The sequence below is a fragment of the Cetorhinus maximus genome, chromosome 13 (assembly GCF_964194155.1).
Source record: "Cetorhinus maximus chromosome 13, sCetMax3.hap1.1, whole genome shotgun sequence".
Lineage (NCBI taxonomy): Eukaryota > Metazoa > Chordata > Chondrichthyes > Lamniformes > Cetorhinidae > Cetorhinus > Cetorhinus maximus.
Genome location: NC_135891.1, coordinates 55,194,679 through 55,214,398, shown reverse-complemented (window position 1 = coordinate 55,214,398; position 19,720 = coordinate 55,194,679). Strand labels below are relative to the sequence as shown.

Genomic DNA, 19,720 nt, shown 5'->3' with positions numbered 1-19,720 from the left:
CAAAAACAAATTCATTTCATTTTGACAATTCAAAAAAAAAAGAACATCACCTTCTCTGGTCTTCATTCCCAGACCAGAAAACATAAACAAAACATTACACAACAGAAGGTCACATGTGACCAGTCCCTCTTGTGCTCATGGTGCCTTAAACTTACCATTGCGAGTGCTACGTCTGGGTGCTCCACCCTCGCTGGCAGTGGCATTGGACGCAGCCTGCCGACTGTGCTGTCCAGTTGGTCTTGATGACCTTGGTGGTCATACTCTGGCCGGTGGAGCCTGTGCTGGCCCCACCTGGGAGGGAGCGGCCAGTGCCACGGCTGGCATCTCCCCAGTCACCGCAGCCTCATCAGATACCACAGCCACTGGTGGAGGGGCGGAGGAGCTGCTGCCATCATCCAGAGTGCCCTGAGAGGAGTCTGCAGAGACAACAAGCAGGTCATGCACCAACGTGAGGTCACTCTGAACCACCCTGCTTGCCATTGATGGACGGGCACCTAGCTGGGATACTGGGTGCCTCTTCCATCTCCTACAAGGACACTGACCGTCTGAGGTCAGAGCTTGTGCAAATCCAAGCGCAACCCCAGGGACCCGTAATTCTGTTCCTGAAGCTGCCTTTCCATGAGAGTCACTACTCTCTCAATGGAGGAGGTAGTGCACTCGGACATGAGGGTCAACACAGTGCTCATGCTCTACATTGACTTCTCCACAAGAGAGATCATGGCACGAAAACTCTCCTGGATCTCCGCCAGATCCTCCTGCACATCCTGCTGGACATCCAGCATCTGCCGCCTAATGGACGACTCTAGAGGCTCATCATCTGCCTTCGACTGAGCATCATCCTGGCCCCCAGCAGTCCTCCGACTGTCGGTGTCCTGGGCACTCTCTGCCTCCGCCTGCGCCTCAAGCGAGTGTGAAGTGCCCTAACCGCTGTGCTCCGACATTCTAGCCTAGAATCTAACGCCTGCTGAGGTGCTGGTATCTGTGCTGGTGCCTGGTTCAGAGAACGGGTGTGACGCAGGTGCATGTGAATTCCGGCAGTCGTCTGGCGTCAGCGGCGGCTCTTCGGGATCCTGCAATTGAGTGCGTGCTGGTGAATCTAAGGGAGAACAACAATATGTCATTAATTTAAGTCATCACACTGTCACTGTGCATGCCAGGTACCCTAGTGAGTCCATGGAGATCTGTATCATGCTGCCATCATCTTTCAATGATCAACAGGGACTCCAGTTTTGAGGCTCCCGTCAGTGATGAGACTACAATGATGAGTTTGAAAAAGGGTGCAGAGAGCGGGAGAGACTTCAGTTTGAAAAGAGTGTGGAGAGCAGGAGAGACTGCAGTTTGAAAAGGACGCGGAGAGCGGGAGAGACTTCAGTTTGAAAAAGGACGCGGAGAGCGGGAGAGACTTCAGTTTGAAAAGGACGCGGAGAGTGGGAGAGACTTCAGTTTGAAAAGGACATGGAGAGCGGGAGAGACTTCAGTTTGAAAAAGGACACGGAGAGCGGGAGAGACTTCAGTTTGAAAAAGGACGTGGAGAGCGGGAGAGGCTTCAGTTTGAAAAGGACGTGGAGAGCGGGAGAGACTTCAGTTTGAAAATGGTGCGGAGAGCAGGAGAGACTTCAGTTTGAAAAGGGTGTGGGGAGCGGAGGGGACTTCAGTTTGGGTACCTTGGGTACCTTGCTGGGAGTCGGAGCGGACCTGCGGGAGTCATTCGGGATCTGAGGAGCGGGCTGTTTCACTGTTTCAGCTGCTGTGAGGCTGCGGTCCGGGGAAAAAAAGAAATGCAACTGTGACATCATAGGAAGCTAATAAGTTGATTGGCTGGTAAGTGCTCAGTCGAAGGGGCAGTGTGTGAGAAACCAGCTTAGGACAGGCAAATTAAGGTAGATCTATAAATAAAGAGAACTAAAACTTTAAAATAATAAACCAAAGTTTGAAAACTTTAAAATTAAAATCAAACAACAAAGATTTTTAAAAAAAATAAAAATAAAGTAATTTAAACAAACATCTAAAATACATACCTTGTAGTTAAGAAGCATATAACCTTTAGTTGTCAGTGGTACTAGCATTCAATAAACACAGTAAATTGTAGCATACATAGGAGGAAAGTAATGAAAGTAAATTAACTAAATAACATAAGTTAGAATGGCGGGACAGGTGTTATGTTATAGCTGTGGGATGTGGGTGCTTTTGGATGTCAAAGCGATCCACGACAAACACGCCTGCAGGAAGTGTAAGCAGCTTGAGGAATTCCAGATCAGGATTATTGATCTGGAAGCTAAAATGCAGACGCTGTGCAACATAAGGGAGGGTGAGAAATACCTGGATACTTTATTTCAGAAGACAATCACACTTCTTAGAAGAGGGTCATCTGTTTTGCTTAGCAGTGAGGGACAGGAGGGTATGACTGTCAGTGAGGCAGGTAATGGGACCAAGCGGACAGTAGTGGAGGAGCCTCAGGCTTTGCAATTGCCAAACAGGTTTAGGTGCTCACAGCCCATGTGGGTGAAAGCAAAGTCTGCAAGGTGGATGAGCTGGCTGGCCATGGCACTGTGGTACAGGAAGCCATTCAAGCGGGGGGGAGAAAAAAGGAATGTAGTGGTAGTAGGGAATAGAATAGTGAGGGGGATTGACACTGTTCTCTGCAGCAAAAAACAAGAGTCCAGACAACTATGTTGCCTGCCTGGTGCCAGGGTTCGGGACATCTGCTCAGGGCTGGAGAGGAACTTGCAGTGGGAGGGGGAGGATACAGTTGTCATGGTCCATGTAGGTACCAATGACATAGGTAGAACTAGGAAAGAGGTTCTGCAAAGTCAATATGAGGAGCTAGGTACCAAATTAAGAAGCAAGACCTCAAAGGTAATAATCCCTGAATTACTACCTGAGCAACATGCAAATTGGCATAGGGCAAATAAGATTAGAGACGTATGTGTGGCTCAAAGACTGGTGTGGGAGAAGTGGGGTCCGGTTTGTGGCACACTGGCATTAGTACAGGGTAAAGTGGGGGCTGTACCGTCGGGACGGTTTACACCTGAACCATGCTGGGACCAGTGTCCTCGCAAATTGCATAACTAGGGAAGTAGAGAGGGCTTAAAACTAAACAAGAGGGGTGAAGGATCAAGCTTGGGCAGAGGTAGCAATTCATGGTGTAGAGTCAATACAGGAGAGCAAAATAGTAATATGAGAAATGAGGGTCAGAGAATGGTAGGAAGGGACAGAGAGAAAAAAACCTAAGAACACATGAACAGTCAAGACTAGATGTTACAAAGGTAACAAAAATACAAAGCTGAAGTCTCTCTATCTGAATCCACGTAGCATTCATAACAAAGTTAATGAATTGATGGCCTACATTGAAGAAAATAAATATGATCTGATAGCAATTACGGAGGTGTGGCTGCAGGACGACAAAGATTGGGTTCTTAATATTGAAGGGTGCATGACATTCAAGCAGAATAGGAATCTAGGTAAAGGTGGAGGGGTAGCAGCGTTAATCAAAGAGGGCATTGGCGTAATAGTTAGAGATGACCTTGGTTTAGAAGATCAGGATGTAGAATCAGTTTGGGTGGAGATGAGGAATAGTAGGGGAAAAAAGTCATTAGTGGGAGTGGTCTACAGGCCCCTTAACAGTAGCCACAATGTGGGACAAAGTATTCAAAAGAAAATATTGTGTGCTTGTGATAAAGGGACGGCAATAACCATGGGTGATTTTAATCTACACTTAAACTGGAAAAATCAGATTGGCAGTAGTAGCCTGGATGAGGAGAATTTGAGGAGATAGTTTCTTAGAGCAGTATGTTCTGGAACCATCCAGAGAGCAGGTTATATTAGATTTGGTATTGTGCAACATGACAGGATTAATTAATGACCTTCAGAGTAAAGGCACCCCTAGGTAGCAGCGACCACAATATGATTGAATTTTACATCCAGTTTGAAAGGGAGAAGTGTGGGTCCAAGACTAGTATTTTAAATTTAAATAAGGACAACTATGTGGGGATGAAAGCTGAGCTAGCTGAAGTGAGCTGGGAAACTAGGCTAGAGGATGGATCAATAGAGAAGCAGTGGCAGACATTTAAGGGGATATTTCAGAGTATTCAGAATAAGTACAATCCTACTATAAATAAAAATTCTAAGGGGAGGACCCATCATCTGTGGTTAACTAAAGAAGTTAAGGAAAGCATTAAATTTAAGGTAAAAGCATACTACTCTGCAAAGATGAATGGCAGGACAGATGATTGAACAGAATATAAAGTACGGCAGAGAATGACTCAAAGGTTATTCAGGAGAAAGAAATTAGAGTATGAGAGGAAACTAGCTAGAAATGTAAAAATGGATAGCGAGAGTTTCTACAGGTATCTAAAAAGGAAAAGAGTAAATAAAGTGAGTGCTGGTCCTCTAGAGACTGACAGTGGGGAGTTAATAGTAAATAATAAGGAAATGGCAGAAGAAATGAACAAATATTTTGCTTCTGTGTTCACTATAAAGGATACAAAAAACATTCCAATATTGGTTGCAAATCAGGAGGTGAACGGGAGAAAGAAACTTGGTGAAATTGAAATCACTAGGGAAATGGTACTGAACAAATTGATGGAGCTGCAGGCTGGCAAGTCTCTGGGTCCCGATGGACTACATCCTAGGATCTTAAAAGAGGTGGCTAATGAGGTAATTATTGCACTGGTGTTAATTTTCCAAAATTCGCCAGAATTCTGGAAAGGTCCCATCAGACTGGAAAGTAGTAAATATAACCCCCCTATTCAAGAAGGGAGGGAGGCAGGAAACAGGAAGCTATCGGCCTTATAGGCTATAGCTTGACATCTGCCGAGGTGAAGTTATTAGAATCGATCATTAAGGAGGTTATAGCTGGGCACTTGGAAGAGCTCAAGGTAATTGGGAAGAGTCAGCATGGTTTTCTGAAAGGAAAATCATGTTTAACCGATTTATTGGAGTTGTTGAAGGAGTAACTTGCACAGTGGATAAAGGGGAGCCTATGAAGACATACTGTACTTGGATTTCCAGAAGGCATTTGATAAGGTGCCAGATCAAAGATTATTACAGAAAATAAAGCGCACGGTGTAGTGGGTAACATATTAGCATGGATAGATGATTGACTGGCTGGCAGACAGCAGAGTGTACGCATAAATGGGTCTTTTTCTGATTGGCAGGATGTGACGAGTGGCTTCCCACAGGGGCCTGTACTGGGACCTCAACTTTTTATGATTTACATCAATTACTTAGATGAGGGGAGTGAAGACATGGTAGCTAAATTTGCAGATGACACAAAGATAGTCCAGAACTAGGGGGCACTCTTTTCAAATTAGGGGTAGCTCTTTTTGGACTGAGATGAAGAGGAGTTTTTTTCTCTCCCAGGGTTGTGCAACTTTGGAATTCTCTGCCTCAGAAGGTGGTGGAGGCAGGGTCATTGAATATTTTTAAGGCAGAGGTAGATAGATTCTTGTTAGGCAAGGGAATCAAAGGTTATTCGGGTCAGATGGGAATGTGGAAATCGAAAAACAAGAAGATCAGCCATGATCTTATTGAATGACGAAGCAGGCTCGAGGGGCCGAATGGTCTACTCCTGTTCCTATTTCTTATGTTCTTATGTACACAAGAAAGTTTGCACCATCCAGAACTCTCACCTCTGTGCACTGCACTCTTACCTTAATCTGACACCCCAGCCTCTCCGCAGCCAGTTGACTGAGGTGCGTGGTACCTCTCCAGCTCCAAGGCATCCTGCTCGAATCTGGATAGGATTAGGAGGTTTGGGGGCCTCCACCTGTCCACCACCTTCATTGTTGTTATGGGTCATCTTCTCCTGAAAGGACAGAGCAGCGTTGATTAGTACACTCTCTACCTGCAGCCTCATTGCAGCCTGGCCAACACCACATGAGGAACACCTTGCAGGACACACCCGAGTCGTGGCTCTCAAGCCACAAGGCTCTCAGTCCAAGCAGCCAGGGCTCACCCCCTTGGCCAGCTCCGGCGTCATTGACAGTTGGCACTCAGATTCTAACACCCCTGAGGTCCACGGGAGGATGGCCAGACCGTAACACTGCTCCACACTGATCCATGCCAACTCAGTACTCACCCTTGCCGAGCACAGCACGTCGTTAAACCTTTTGTGGCACTGCACCCATGTGCACCTCACATCTTTAAGGCTGTTGACCTGTGCTGCCACCTCCTCCGAACCTCTTTTTGTTAGGTGCAGTGGCCTCCTCCTTCTATCTCTGGGGACAAGGGTTTCCCTTCTGGCAGCCACCTCCTCCAGGTAGACCGTGAGGCGCTCATCCGAAAACCGAGGGGCTGAGTGCCCACCCGACCTGCCCTCCCGCCTGGAGTCTCCAGCCGCACTTGATGCCATAACTTCAATGTTCACAAAGCAGAAGATGTGTTCTTCCCTGGCTCCTTCAAGGAGCTGCCTGGGCCGTTTTTAAACCGGCCGGCGGGGTGGCCATTGGACCTGGTGGCTGACAGGCCCCCACCTCTGCCCCCGCTGGCCCCTTCCCGACCAATAGGAAGATGCCATTCACATTGGGCGGGCTTTAATTGGTCAGCCAGCGTGAAATTGCAGTCGGGGACTGATCACACCCACCCGCCAAGGGTAAAATTCAGGCCAAGGCATTCAGAAAAGATAGGGGAGGAAAGAAAGAAGGGGTGGCATTATAGATTAAGGAAAATATTACAGTAGCGGAGGGCAAATAGGTCCTAGAGGCCTCAGGACAGAATCTATTGTTATGACCAGTCCCTGCTAGGGTTATGTAGGCCGTACATCCCAAAGGCTGGCGGGTCGTTTCAAACAGCATGCCCCAGCTGCTGTTCGCAATGGACAGGGTACAGACTGTACCCAAGGAGCCCGTGCTTGCAAAACTCAAAACACAGTGTCCAGCATTAGAAGTGATTTTGCGATTGGACAACATTTGCTAAATAATAATCCTCAATGTGCTAAGAATTACACTGACAACCAATTTAAGATTGTCAGTTGGGCTCGCAGTGTGGTGCGTTTGTCTGTACTGGAAGCTACATATATTAATACACAGGGCCCTGTTGTTTTCCCCATTATATTGGTATTCTTGTGAGTGTCCTGATGAGTGCAAGATGAAAAGCTTAGACATGTCTCTTTTCTCAGCAATAATCAAGTTCTGCACTACCAAACAACAACTTGATTGAGTTTTTTGATGAGGTAACAGAGAGGGTTCATGAGCAAAATAAGGCTCATGTGGTGTACATGGACTTCCAAAAGATGTTTGGTGAAGTGCTACAGGTTTGTCAGCAAAGTTGAAGCCCATGGAATGAAAGACACAGTGGCGGCATGGATATGAAGCTGGCTGAGTGACAGAGAGCAGATAGTAGCGGTGAACACTTGTTTTCAGATTGGCGTAAGTTCCTCCGGGTTGGTACTAGAACCACTCCTTTTCTTGGTCCATATTAATGACCTAGATGCGAGTGTGCAAGGCACAATTTCAAAATTTGCAGATGACACAAAACTTGGGAATATTGAAAACTGTAAGGAGGATAATGATATATTTCAAGAGGACATAGACAGATTGGTGGAATGGGTGGATATGTGGCAGATGAAATTTAATGCAGAGAAGTGTGAAGTGATACATTTTGGTAGGAAGAATGAGGAGAGGCAATATAAAATAAAGGATACAATTTTAAAAGGAGAGCAGGAACAGAGAAACCTGGGGGTATATGTACACAAATCATTGCAAGTGGCAGGGCAGGTTGAGAAAGTGGTTAAAAAGGCATTCAGGATCCTAGACTTTATCAATACAGGCACAGGGTACAAAAGCAAGGAACTTATGGTGAACCTTTATAAAATGCTAGTTAGGCCGCAACTGGAGTATTGTGTCCAATTCTGGGCACCGCACTTTAGGAAGGATGTGAAGGCAGTTGAGAGGCTGCAGAAAAGATTTACTAGAATGGTTCCAGGGATGAGGGACTTCAGTTATGTGGATAGATTGGAGAAGTTGGGACTGTTCTTCTTAGAGAAGAAAGTGGGAGGAGATTTGATAGGAGTGTTCAAAATTATGAGGGGACTGGACAGACTAGATAGGGAAACTGTTCCTATTGGCAGAAGTATCGAGGACCAGAGGGCACCAACTTAAGGTGAATTGTCAAAGATCAAAAGGAGGTGTGAGGAAAATAATTTTTAGCAGTGACGGGTTAGGAACTGGAATGCTCCGCCTGAGAGTGTGGTGGAGACAGATTCAATCATAACTTTCAAAAGGGAGTTGGATAAAGATTTTAAAAATATATAGGGCTGTAGGGAAAGGGCTGGGAAGTGGTAATAGGTGAGTTGCTCTTGCAGAGAGCCAACAGGGACGCAAAGGGCTGAACGGCCTCCTTCCGTACTGCAACCATTTTATGATTCAATTATTATAACTGAATATCAACTGGGTTCCTGAAAAGAAAGCAGAATCTCACAATTAGAGTCCTTGCCATTCCGCCAGATCCTTCGGACCCTCAGACCTGAGGAGGGTCCTGGTCAATGGTTGGCCCTATTTACTGGGGGCAGCATTGGAAGTGCACTGCAGTGGGAGGAAGTTAAGTTGGGAGCCCAGGAACACCCTCTTCTGTGGACTCTGTGCTTGTTACATATGCAATCCCTTCTCTATCAATGTGAGGAATCCCCGAAAATTCTGGGTCAGTGGAAAGAGAATGGAGACCCAACATAATGGGCAGAATTTTGCCCTTGATGGGCGGGTGGGCCCCACCGGCTCAGTGGCGGGTGGGCAGCCGATCGCTGCCGCCGAAACAGGCCCCGCTGCCATTTTGAGTGGGTGGGCCAATTAAGGCCCGCCCAGCGGGCCACCCGGCGGTAAGCGCTATGTGCTTCCTGTGCGGGGGGGGGGGAGGGATTCCCCAACTGTCAAAGTGCACTCTTTCGCGCATGCGCGCAAAAGAGTGCACATCTCCCTGAGAGTAAGTGCTGTCTCAGGGAGAGCGCTGAAAGTTTCATAAACTTAAAAATTAGAAAAATAAAAAATTTATTAACATGTCCCCCTCATGTGACAATGTCACATGAGATGGGACATGTTAATAAATATCACGTAAAGTTTATTAAAGGTTTTTAAAACAGACATGAAACCTCATCCCGCCAGTGGATGAGGTTTCATGTTTTTTCAGAAGCCCGCTGGGACTCCTGGCCTGCCCGCCAGTCTTCAGGTTGGACGGCCAGGGCCTTTAATTGGCTTAATTATCCTGTCAATGGCTTCAACTGGCCATTGACAGGTCAGCGGGCGGACAGCTGATTTCACCTTTCTGAATTTGAAATGGGGCGGGATGACGTCGGGGGTTCATTTTCGCATCGACCCAACTCGCGACAGAAAAATTCTGGCCAATAAGTCTCTGCACTCTTTTTCTCTCTTTCCCTTGTAATTGAATGCTTCTGAGGTTCCACAGAGAGTAATAGTATGGTTGGTTGCTTTATTCCACTGAAGTGTGTGGTTACTTGATTCCACTGTAATATGTCACTGTGAATAACCACAACACGCTCCAGGGTTAGAATATCATCTGGACCTCTCAATGCAATGACTCAGACTTATTCCTTATTCCTCCATATCAATTGTTCTCAATGTATTGTGCAACAATGAATTTCAGTATTAGTCATATATCCTACAAAAGTCATCCACTCACAAACTTTACAATCATCTAGCAGCCATATAAATTATTTTTAATCTAAATAATTGAAGTACTGACCATTTCTTTTGGGCCCAGATATCAGGGTCCAAAAATATATCTTTGATCAGGCCTGAAACAATGTACCACTATGAAGGTATTTAGCTGACATTGACCAGTGGGACGGCAGCTGCAAGCTGTGCTCTTAAATTGAATTATAAAGGCAAGATCTGTCTAAGAACAAAACTCTCATGTTCTACTGATGGTCAAACTCTAGCTTTCTGCTAGCACCAAATGGTGATTTTCCTTGCAGTTTTCATGTCCTTATGATGGAGTGACCATTTAGTAAAGCCAAAGAGTTAATGAGTTGTTGGATTTGTGCTGTATGGATTTTTGTCTGAGGACATTCTTCCAGTTGTGAAGATTTCTATGTACAGGTGATACTGCATCAAGTTAGGCCTTTCAAAAATTTTGTCCATGCAGAGCTGATGTGAAAGTGTTGGAGAGATTTGCTAAGAATTTTCTGCGTGTAAAATAGAGGATCTTAGAGAGAGTTAATTAATTTTATGTCAATCGTTCCTGTGTCCATCCGACACTTGTATTGTGGAGGTGCACATACAAGTGAAACAGGGATGTGAAGAGTGGGAATATTGATGTATTGGGAGTTACTAACTAGTTTCTCCTGATGTAAAAGCAAAATACTGCGGATGCTGGAAATCTGAAACAAAAACAGAAAATGCTGGAAAAATTCAGCAGGTCTAACAGTGGAGAAAACAAACAGTTAACGTTTCGAGTCCTTATGACCCTTCTTCAGAGCTCCTTTTCCAGCATTATCTGTTTTTGTTCTCTTGATGTAATCCTTGCAGCTAGGCTCCTGTTTTCCTAATAGCAGGGCAGACCGAGTTTCATCCCAACACGAGCCTTCTTTGCAAACATTCATTAACTATAGTGTATAACCGCGTCAGTAACATGCTACAATTTCCCAATACAGCTCCAGTAATGATCAGAAAAGCTACAAGATGTTTGATGTGGGGAATAACTCACAAACATTGCAATGACCTTTAGAATATATAAAGAAAAGACTATGGCCCTGACAATATTCTGGCAATAGTACTGAAGACTTGTGCTCCAGAACTTGCCCCGTGCCTAGTGAAGCTGTTCCAGTACATCTACCCGGCTATGTAGAAAATTTCCCAGGTATGCCCTATACACAAAAAGCAGGACAAATCCAATCTGGGCAATTACCGCCTCAACAGCCTACTCTTGATCATCAGTAAAGTGATGGACGGGCTCATTAACAGTGCTATCAAATGGCACTTCCTTAGCAATAACCTGCTCAATGTCACACAGTTTGGGTTCTGGCAGGGTCACTCAGCTCCTGACCTCATTACAGCCTTGGTTTAAACATGGACAAAAGAGCTGAAATCCAGAAGTGAGGTGAGAGTGGCTGCCCTTGACATCAAGGTAGCATTTGACCAAGTGTGGCATCAGGGAGCCCTAGTAAAACTGGAATCAATGGGAATCAGGGGGAGAACTCTCCACTGGTTGCAGTCATACCCAGCACAAAGGAAAATGGTTGTAGTTGTCGGTGACCAATCATCTCAGTCCTAGGACATCACTGCAGGAGTTCCTCAGGGTAGTGTCCTGGGCCCAACCATTTTCAGCTGCTACATAAATTATCTTCCTTCCATCATAAGGTCAGAAATGGGGATATTCGCTGATGATTGCACAATGTTCAGCACCATTCGCGACTCCTCAGTTACTGAAACAGTCCATGTCCAAATGCAGCAAGATCTGGACAATATCCAGGCTTGGGCTGACAAGTGGCAAGAAACATTCGTGCCACACAAGTGCCAGGCAATGACCATCTCCAACAAGAGAGAATCTAATCATCACCTCTCGACATTCAATGGCATTACCATTGCTGAATGTGCCACTATCAACATCCTGGGAGTTACCATAGACCAGAACCTGAGCAGGGCTAGCCTTATAAATACTATGGCTACAAGAGCAGGTAAGAGGCTAGGAGTCCTGTGGAGAATAAGCCACCTCCTGACTCCCCAGAGCCTGTCCACCATCTACAAAGGCACAGGTCAGGAGTGTGATGGAATACTCTCTACTTGCCTGGCTGATTGCAGCTCCAACAACACTCAAGAAGCTTGACACCATTCAGGACAAAGCAGCCCGCTTGATTGGTACCCCATCCATAATCATTCACTCCCTCCACCACCAACGCACAGTGGCAGCAGTGTGTACAATCTACAAGATGCACTGCAGGAATTCACCAAGATTCCTCAGACAGCACCTTCCAAACCCACGACTGCTACCATCTAGGAGGACAAGGGTAGCAGATACATGGAAACACCACCACCTGTTAGTTCCCCTCCAAGCCACTCACCATCCTGACTTGGAAATACATCACTGTTCATTCACTGTCACTGGGTCACAATCCTGGAACTCCCTCCCCAAAGCACTGTGGGTGTACCTACACCACATGGACTGCAGCAGTTGAAGAAGGCAACTCACCACCACCTTCCCAAGGGCAATTAGGAATGGGCAATAAATGCTGCCCTAGCCAGAGACAACCACATCCCATGAATGAAATGAAAAGAAAAATGCTACTAGACCCTCGTCTCTAACTTGTTGATATCAGTTACAGTTCACAGAATCACAGAATCACTGTGTAGAAGAGGCCCTTTGGCCCATCAAGTTTGCACCGACTGAGTTATTTGGGGAATCTTGAATTTGAAGGTTCAGCAATTTTTTGACTTTTTAAGGTTTTCTGGTGGCTTATGCTAGGTTAAAAGTGTCTTAGTGCAAGCTGTCACAGAACAGTATTGCATTGCTTTGTGATAAAGTTACCATGAAATCAACACAGTGATAGATTAATTATGTTCCTCCAGGCATAGTGAGGCATTTCTGGCTATTATAGGAGATGTATTATAAATACTATGGCTACAAGAGCAGATGAGAGGCTAGGAATCTCTAGGCCAGTTAACTCAGTCGACTAGGCAGCCAGCATGTGGCTCAGAATAATGCCGGCACTGTGGGGTTTGTTGCCTGTTCTGGCTGAGGTAGGCCTGCCTCCATGCTTGCTTGCTCTGTAGTAAAAATCATAGCATAAACCAGATGACCCTTGAATAATTCAGGATGCTACCTCAAGAAAAAAAAATGAAAGTTAACTAAAGGCATATCACAAGTGAATTTAAACATGAGAATGATAGTTTTTACTTGGCGAGAGAGTGTAAAATGGATGATGGCAATTTTAATGGAAATAAAAATCAGGAGAGTTGTAAAATGGGCTACGATTATTACCCATTTTACACCACTGCACAATCAAAATTACACCCATTGTATTCTGTATACTTATTGGCTATTCCAACCGAATCAGAGAGTTGTGGTTTAGAGCTCCATTTCAGGACTTGAGCACAGCTAGGCTGACATTCCAGTGCAGTAGTGTGGGAGTGCTGTACTGTGAAGATGCTGTCTTTCAGGTGGAATGTTGAACTGAGACCACGTCTGCCCGCTCAGGTGGAAGTGAAAGTGGCACTGTTTTGAACAAGAACAGGGGAGTTATCCCCAAGTGTCCTGGACAATATTTTCCCTCACTCAATGTAACAAAAAACAGCCATTATCACATTGCTGCTTGTGGGAGCTTGTTGTGTGCAAATTGGCTGGTGTGTTTTTTAATATTTATTCGTTCACTGGATGTGGGGGTTCCTGGCTGGGCCAGCATTTATTGTGCATCCCTAGTTGCCTTTGAGAAGCTGCCTTCTTGAACCACTGCAGTCCAGAGTGGGCAGCCGTGGTCTCAGTTTAACATTCCACCTGAAAGACAGCATCTTCACAGATTATTTGGTCAACATTGTCAGTGCACAGATATCACAAATATATCTTTGTATTTTATATAAGTTATTTCTTTTATAATTGGGTTTATTCATTAATAATGAAGTCCAATGTTTACATTCCCATTTAAACCAATAAAATCATTAAACAGCAGAAACTAATATTTTGACAGGCATCCTTTATTGAACATCTCACACCCTACCTCAGTACACTCAGAAAACCCTTTGAAACACTATGCATGGTTCAAGCAAAACCAGATGTGCTGAATAGTCCCTTTCTGACCCATTTAATTCATTTACCAATGAAACAGAAATGAAAAAATGGCACAGTATTTCTTTGAAAATTCAATGCTTGTGCTGTTTATTTTTGTTAAGTTTATGGTTTATACAAGGTTCAACACTTAATGGCTTTTATCCTCTAAATGGTTGAGAATAGAGGTTTAGAGTTTCAAAACTTTCAGTTCCAAATTAATGTTTTTTTTGTATTACTGGTGTGAAGGACTTGATGTCTGTTGGAAATGGTAGGCTCCATTTAGTGATCAATTCATAACTCAGACAAAATAATGTGTTATAAAATTACAGGGGTTAACACTGAAGTGATCCCTTACTAATGAAGAATAGCTTGTGAACCTTTCATGGCCTCCGGATGTCCCAAAGCACTTTACAGTTAATTAAGCACTTTTGAAATGCAGTCACCATCATTATGTCACTTGGTCAAAATCCTAGAATTAATTTCCTAACAGCACTGTGGGTGTGCCTTTCATCGAATAAGAAAGACTAAAATCCCTTTCCACCGAATGCAGAATGCTGTAATCAGAATGAATCAACAATTTAGGGATTTTCAGTTCAGGGTTTACTGGATTTGAGTCCCCTTGCATGACCTGTACCCCCAGAGGGAGCTCTTCTGCGTTGTCTTCAAATAATAGAAAAAATCTTTTTCATCGCCTCAACTACCCTTCAATTTGCATATGTCGAATGCCATGCTACGCGGGTCTGGCATTCTTTCAATTTACAGGAAACTTTAGCGTGACGTATTGGGTGGTTGACTATAAAAGTTTGCAAACTGCTCAGTGAAAATACAGAGTTGGAGCAGAGGGCGCTCGACGTGAGAAGAGCAGAAAACCTTTCGGGCGAGAACATGGCACAAGGTCAGGGAGCAGCGAACAAAACCTGTTGTAGTGGCAAAAGTGCATGAAATAATATGAGGAAGACATCAGGGCTTTTACTTAAATTTTAGTCACGCAATAAGTTATGAAGTCCTGAAAAGTAACGATAAATATCTCTTTAGAGTTTAATATTTTGAAACTTTTGTTGTTACTGATCCAATTTATTGCATATTAGGTTATTAGAATGTGCTATTTTGTAAGCAAATGAAGCGAATGGGATCATTAATATTTGGTGATTTGTAAAACTGAATTTAAGAATAATAACATCAAGTTTGCGGATTCCACTGACTGAACATTTCTTGTTGGTTCCTTCTTAGCTTTGGCTGTAGCAGGTACAGATTTCCAGTGTGAAGTCAATAACAAAGCCCACAGGACAGCCGATTTCGGTTCTAGCCGACTGATTGTGAGGCGGGGGGATCGCTTCACCATCACCGTGCATTTGGCCGGCAGGGGCTACCAACGGGCAGAGGATCAGATCTCCGTTATTGTGGAAACAGGTGGGAAGTCACTTGTGTGAGGCAAAGGGAACAAGGATGCATTCAAACACAATTTGCCGTATTTTGTGAGCCGGTTGTTCATATTTTAGAAAATAAAAAAAAACTTGCCCCCAGGACGTTCCAAAGCCTTTGAAGCGCAGTCACTGTTGTAAAATGTGAGGGGAATTCGGCAGCCAATTTGCGCACAAGAAACGCCAATGAACAGCAATGTGAAAATGACCCAGATCATCGGTGTTAGTTGATTGAGGGATGAATATGGGTCAGGCCATTGGGAGAACAGCCCTGCCCTTCTCCAAAATAGTGCCGGGAGGTTTTTGTGGCCCCCTGAGAGAGCAGGCGGAGTCTCACTCTTAAGTCTCATTTGAAAGATGGTTATGATAAATACTCAGTGATGTGGAGTTGGAACACTTAATGTACTTCAAATTGCTTTAGATTGGTTAACTCATCAAATAAAGTAGCAGAGGGACTTCTGATATGATCATTTGTTAAACATTTGTACTTTATCTGCCCAAAGTGATTTCTAGAGGACAAATTCCTTAAATTTTGCTAGTCTAGTTGTGCTTTAGAAGGGTTCTGAGGGAAATAAGTGCAGAGTTCTCATGTGCACACAGCATAGCTCTCCCCAAATTCCCAACATTGAGCATCATTAGACAGGAGTCAAAGGTGGGCAATCCAGGCTACATTATTCAGGACAAAAACAGAATTACCTGGAAAAACTCAGCAGGTCTGGCAGCATCGGCGGAGAAGAAAAGAGTTGACGTTTCGAGTCCTCATGACCCTTCAGCAGAACTGAGTATAGTTAGGAGAGGGGTGAAATATAAGCTGGTTTAAGGTGGGGGGGTGGGGAGAGAGAAGTTGGGTGGGGGGTGGGGGGTGGTGGTTGTAGGGACAAGCAAGCAGTGATAGGAGCAGACAATCAAAAGATGTCACAAACAAAAGGAACAAAGAGGTGTTGAAGGTGGTGATATTATCTAAGAAAATGTGCTAATTAAGAATGGATGGCAGGACACTCAAGGTACAGCTCTAGTGGGGTGGGGTGGAAAGACTGACAAGGTATTACAGTTGTAGATTTAAAAAAAATGGAAATAGATGGGAAAAGAAAAATCTATATAAATTATTAGTCAGGCAGAGCTCCCGATGTCATCCCGCATCATTTCAATTTTCAGGTCGGCGGGGGCGCAGCTGAATCAGCTGTGTGCCCACCGTCAACGGCCTATTGAGGCCATTTTAAAAGTAATTAACATCATTAATGGACCTGCCCGTCCAACCTTGGGGTTGGCGGGCAGGCTGGGAGCCCTGGCAGGCTTAAGAAAAAGCATGAAACCTCATCTATGGGTGGATATTTAAATATTTAATAAACTTTTCAGTAAAAGTGATGGACGTCCCAACTCATGTGACAGTGTCACATGAGGGGACGTGTCAGGGAAATTTTGATATCGTTTCTTTAACATTTTTAAATTTGGAGCCAATCTCCCTGAGGCAGCACTTAGCCTCAGGGAGATCAGTGCACTCTTTCGCATGCATGCGTGAAAGAGCGCACTCCAGGCTGAAGGAATCCCCCTCCCCAGCCCGCACAGGACATCACACTTCCTGGCGGACTTCACGCTGGGCGGGCCTTAATTGGCCTGCCCACGGAAAATGGCACCTGCCCACGATTGGGGGAACTGATCAGAGGTGTGCCTGCCTGCGCCCGCTCCTGCACTCCCCCCCCCCCCCCCCCCCCCCGACAGCGGGAAAATTTTTCCCAGTGGCTTAAATGGGAAACCATCTTATCAATGTAAAATGTATATAGAACTGATCTGGAACTAGAAAACACAAGAGTAGATACGAACATAGGAATTAGGAGCAGGAATAAGCCACTTGGCCTTTTGAGCCTGTTCTGCCATTCAACAAGATTATGACTGATCAGATTGAACCTCAACTCCAGATTTCTGCCTACCCCCAGTAGCCTTTCATCCCCTTGCTTATCAAGACTCTATCTAGCTCTGGCTTAATAATATTCAAAGACTCTGCTTCCACTGTCATTTGAGGAAGAGAGTTCCAAAGACTCATGGCCCTCAGAAATAATTCTCCTCATTTCTGTCTTAAATGAGCAACCCCTTATTTTTAAACAGTGACCCCCTAGTTTTAGACTCTCCCATCAGAGGAAACATCCTCTCTACATTCACCCTGTCAAGATCCCTCAGGATCTTAAAGATTTCAATCAAGTCACCTCTTACTCTTCTAAACTCCAGTGGATACAAGCCTAGCCTGTCCAACCTTTTCTCATAAGACAACCCACCCATTCCTTGTATTAATCTAGTAAACCTTCTTTGAACTACTTCTAATGCATTTACATCCTTTAAATAAGGGGACCAATACTGTATACAGTACTCCAGGTGTTGTCTCACCAGTGCCCTGTACAACTGAAGCATAACCTCCTTACTTTTGTTTATTGCAAGGGGAATTAAATACAATGACATTCTATTAGCTTCCCTAATTATCTGCTGTACTTGCATACTAACCTTTTGTGATTCATGCACTAGGACACCCAGATGCCTCTGAATCTCAGAGCTCTGCAATCTCTCACTATTTCGATAATATTCCTCTTTTATTCTTCCTGCCAAAATGGACAAATTCACATTTGCCCACAGTATACTTCATTTGCCAGATCATTGTCATGCACTTAACCTATCTATGTCCCTTTTATAGTCTCCTGACGTCCTCTTCACAACTTACTTTCCTACCTACCTTTGTGTCATCAGCAAATTTAACAACCATACCTTTGATCCCTTCACCCAAGTCGTTTATATAATTTGTTGAGGCCCCAGCACTAATCCCTGTGGCACACCACTCGCTACATCCTGCCAACAAGAAAAAGACCCATTTATGCCAACTCTCTGTTAGCTAGCCAATCTTCTATAGATGCCAATATATTACCCCCTACACCGTGAGTTTTTATTTTCTGCAATAACCTTTGATGTGGCACCTTATCAAATGCCGTCTGGAAAGGAGCATTGAACTGAAATCAGTGTGACATTAGGAACAAATCTATAAGTGCATCATAAGTAATACCTTCATTAGCCATCTTAATTAAAAGCAGATAGAGGAAATTTAGTTAAATGTATGACAGCTTTTATTCCTAATATCGCACACGCTTTTAAGATTTTAGGCTGAATTTTCCTGTTCCAGTGGTGCTGGGTTTGGAGGCAGGGAAGCAGTAAAATAGAGGGGAGCCATGTTGGAACAGCTCCTCGATGCATTCCCGCCACTGGGGATGTTTCCCTGGGGTGACCTGGGAAGTGGATTGGCTGCCCATTGCCTATGGCAGGGCAGGCAATTTGTATACTTCAGGTCATAATTGGGGCAATTTTGTGGCTCAGTTGGCATTTTAATCAATGGCGGAGCAGCCCCCTACCATGTGTGAAGACAGCCATCTCCATGGAGGTGATCTCCCTGTGGTGGGCTGGGCGACCATTGGAGACCGAGCTCCATGTCCCAAAGAGACGAACACTATCAGGAGATGATGCACCTCGGGCCAGAATGCTTCTGCCAGATGGGTTTCCCCTCTAATCTGGGGGGCCAGTTGGCTTGGCCCGTCTGAAATGCTCACTTAGATTTATGCCTCCAAGAGTGCCCCCATATTGAGTCTCCCTTGCGTTCTCCTGTGACTGGGCTGGCAGCATTGGGAGTCACCCGCTGTCCTTAACAGGATGGCAAGCATGGAGGTGAATAATTAGGAGCTTCCTGCTGGGAAGATTTTTCGGCCGATCTCCTTCCCTGCAAAGTTGGGCTGGGATCTTCGACTTGTTTCACCCGTGGGAAAATTCTGCCCTTTCAGATAAAAAAATTATACATTGTGCGTTGTAGAAAAAAATTAAATCTATTCTATTGTCTTTCCAGCCTCAGTCCATCTTATTCATTTGCATCATCATTTTAACTCTTTGTGCACAATAACACTTCATTGAGAAGGGAAGTTAAACAATTGAAAAGTTTTATTATTAGCTTTTGTGCTAGTAATTTTTATAGTTTAAAATGATTTGGAATTAATCTGTTATTCATTATCACCCCAAAAAGATGTTAGGTGTTAACTTATGATTCTTTACGGAGGGGCTAATGCTTTAAAGTTGGAGGAGATCAAGCAAAATCTAAAAATAGGAACAAATCCAATGCAGTTACAAAATTACTGGGCAAAATGACAATCACTACTTTGAAGCAGCACATTGGCAAACTGCTTTCATATATCCGGAGGATGAGCCAGATGCTACAAAATTCAAGTTTTCTTTTTCTTTCTTTGATGTCAGAACCACTTTGGTACTGGCTGCAAAGTGGAATGGGTATGTTCCTTTAAAACAAGATCGATTATGCTTATACTCGAGGAATAGCAGCAATCTATGCACTCATGGGAGGGGGCAACATTTCAGATCCAGCTGAGACTCTGTGACGATATTGCAGAGTGCAGAGGCACACGCATGTGCCTCATTGTTGGCATTTCTCAAGTGATAAAAAATTGGTCATGAGCTGAAGGAGTAGATTTTGACATTTTACAAGAGTGTAAAATGTGTAATGACAAATCAACAGACCATTTTCTATCTCACACGATTTTTATTTTTATTGAAGT

General features: G+C 44.4%; 1 protein-coding gene across 2 annotated transcripts in view; it reads left to right on the top strand.

Annotated features, from left to right (window-relative positions):
* The first annotated feature begins 14,378 nt into the window (after positions 1–14,378).
* LOC144688614 (protein-glutamine gamma-glutamyltransferase 2-like) overlaps positions 14,379–19,720 on the top strand; it is a 68,539-nt gene continuing 63,197 nt past the window's right edge. The window contains exons 1-2 of one of the 2 annotated variants that reach the window (XM_078555390.1): positions 14,379–14,605; positions 14,941–15,120. In XM_078555390.1, the coding sequence (XP_078411516.1) occupies positions 14,596–14,605; positions 14,941–15,120 (190 nt within the window). In that variant the 5' untranslated portion in view covers positions 14,379–14,595. The remainder of the gene's footprint in view (positions 14,606–14,940; positions 15,121–19,720) is intronic. The other variant, XM_078555391.1, reaches the window with a different exon arrangement.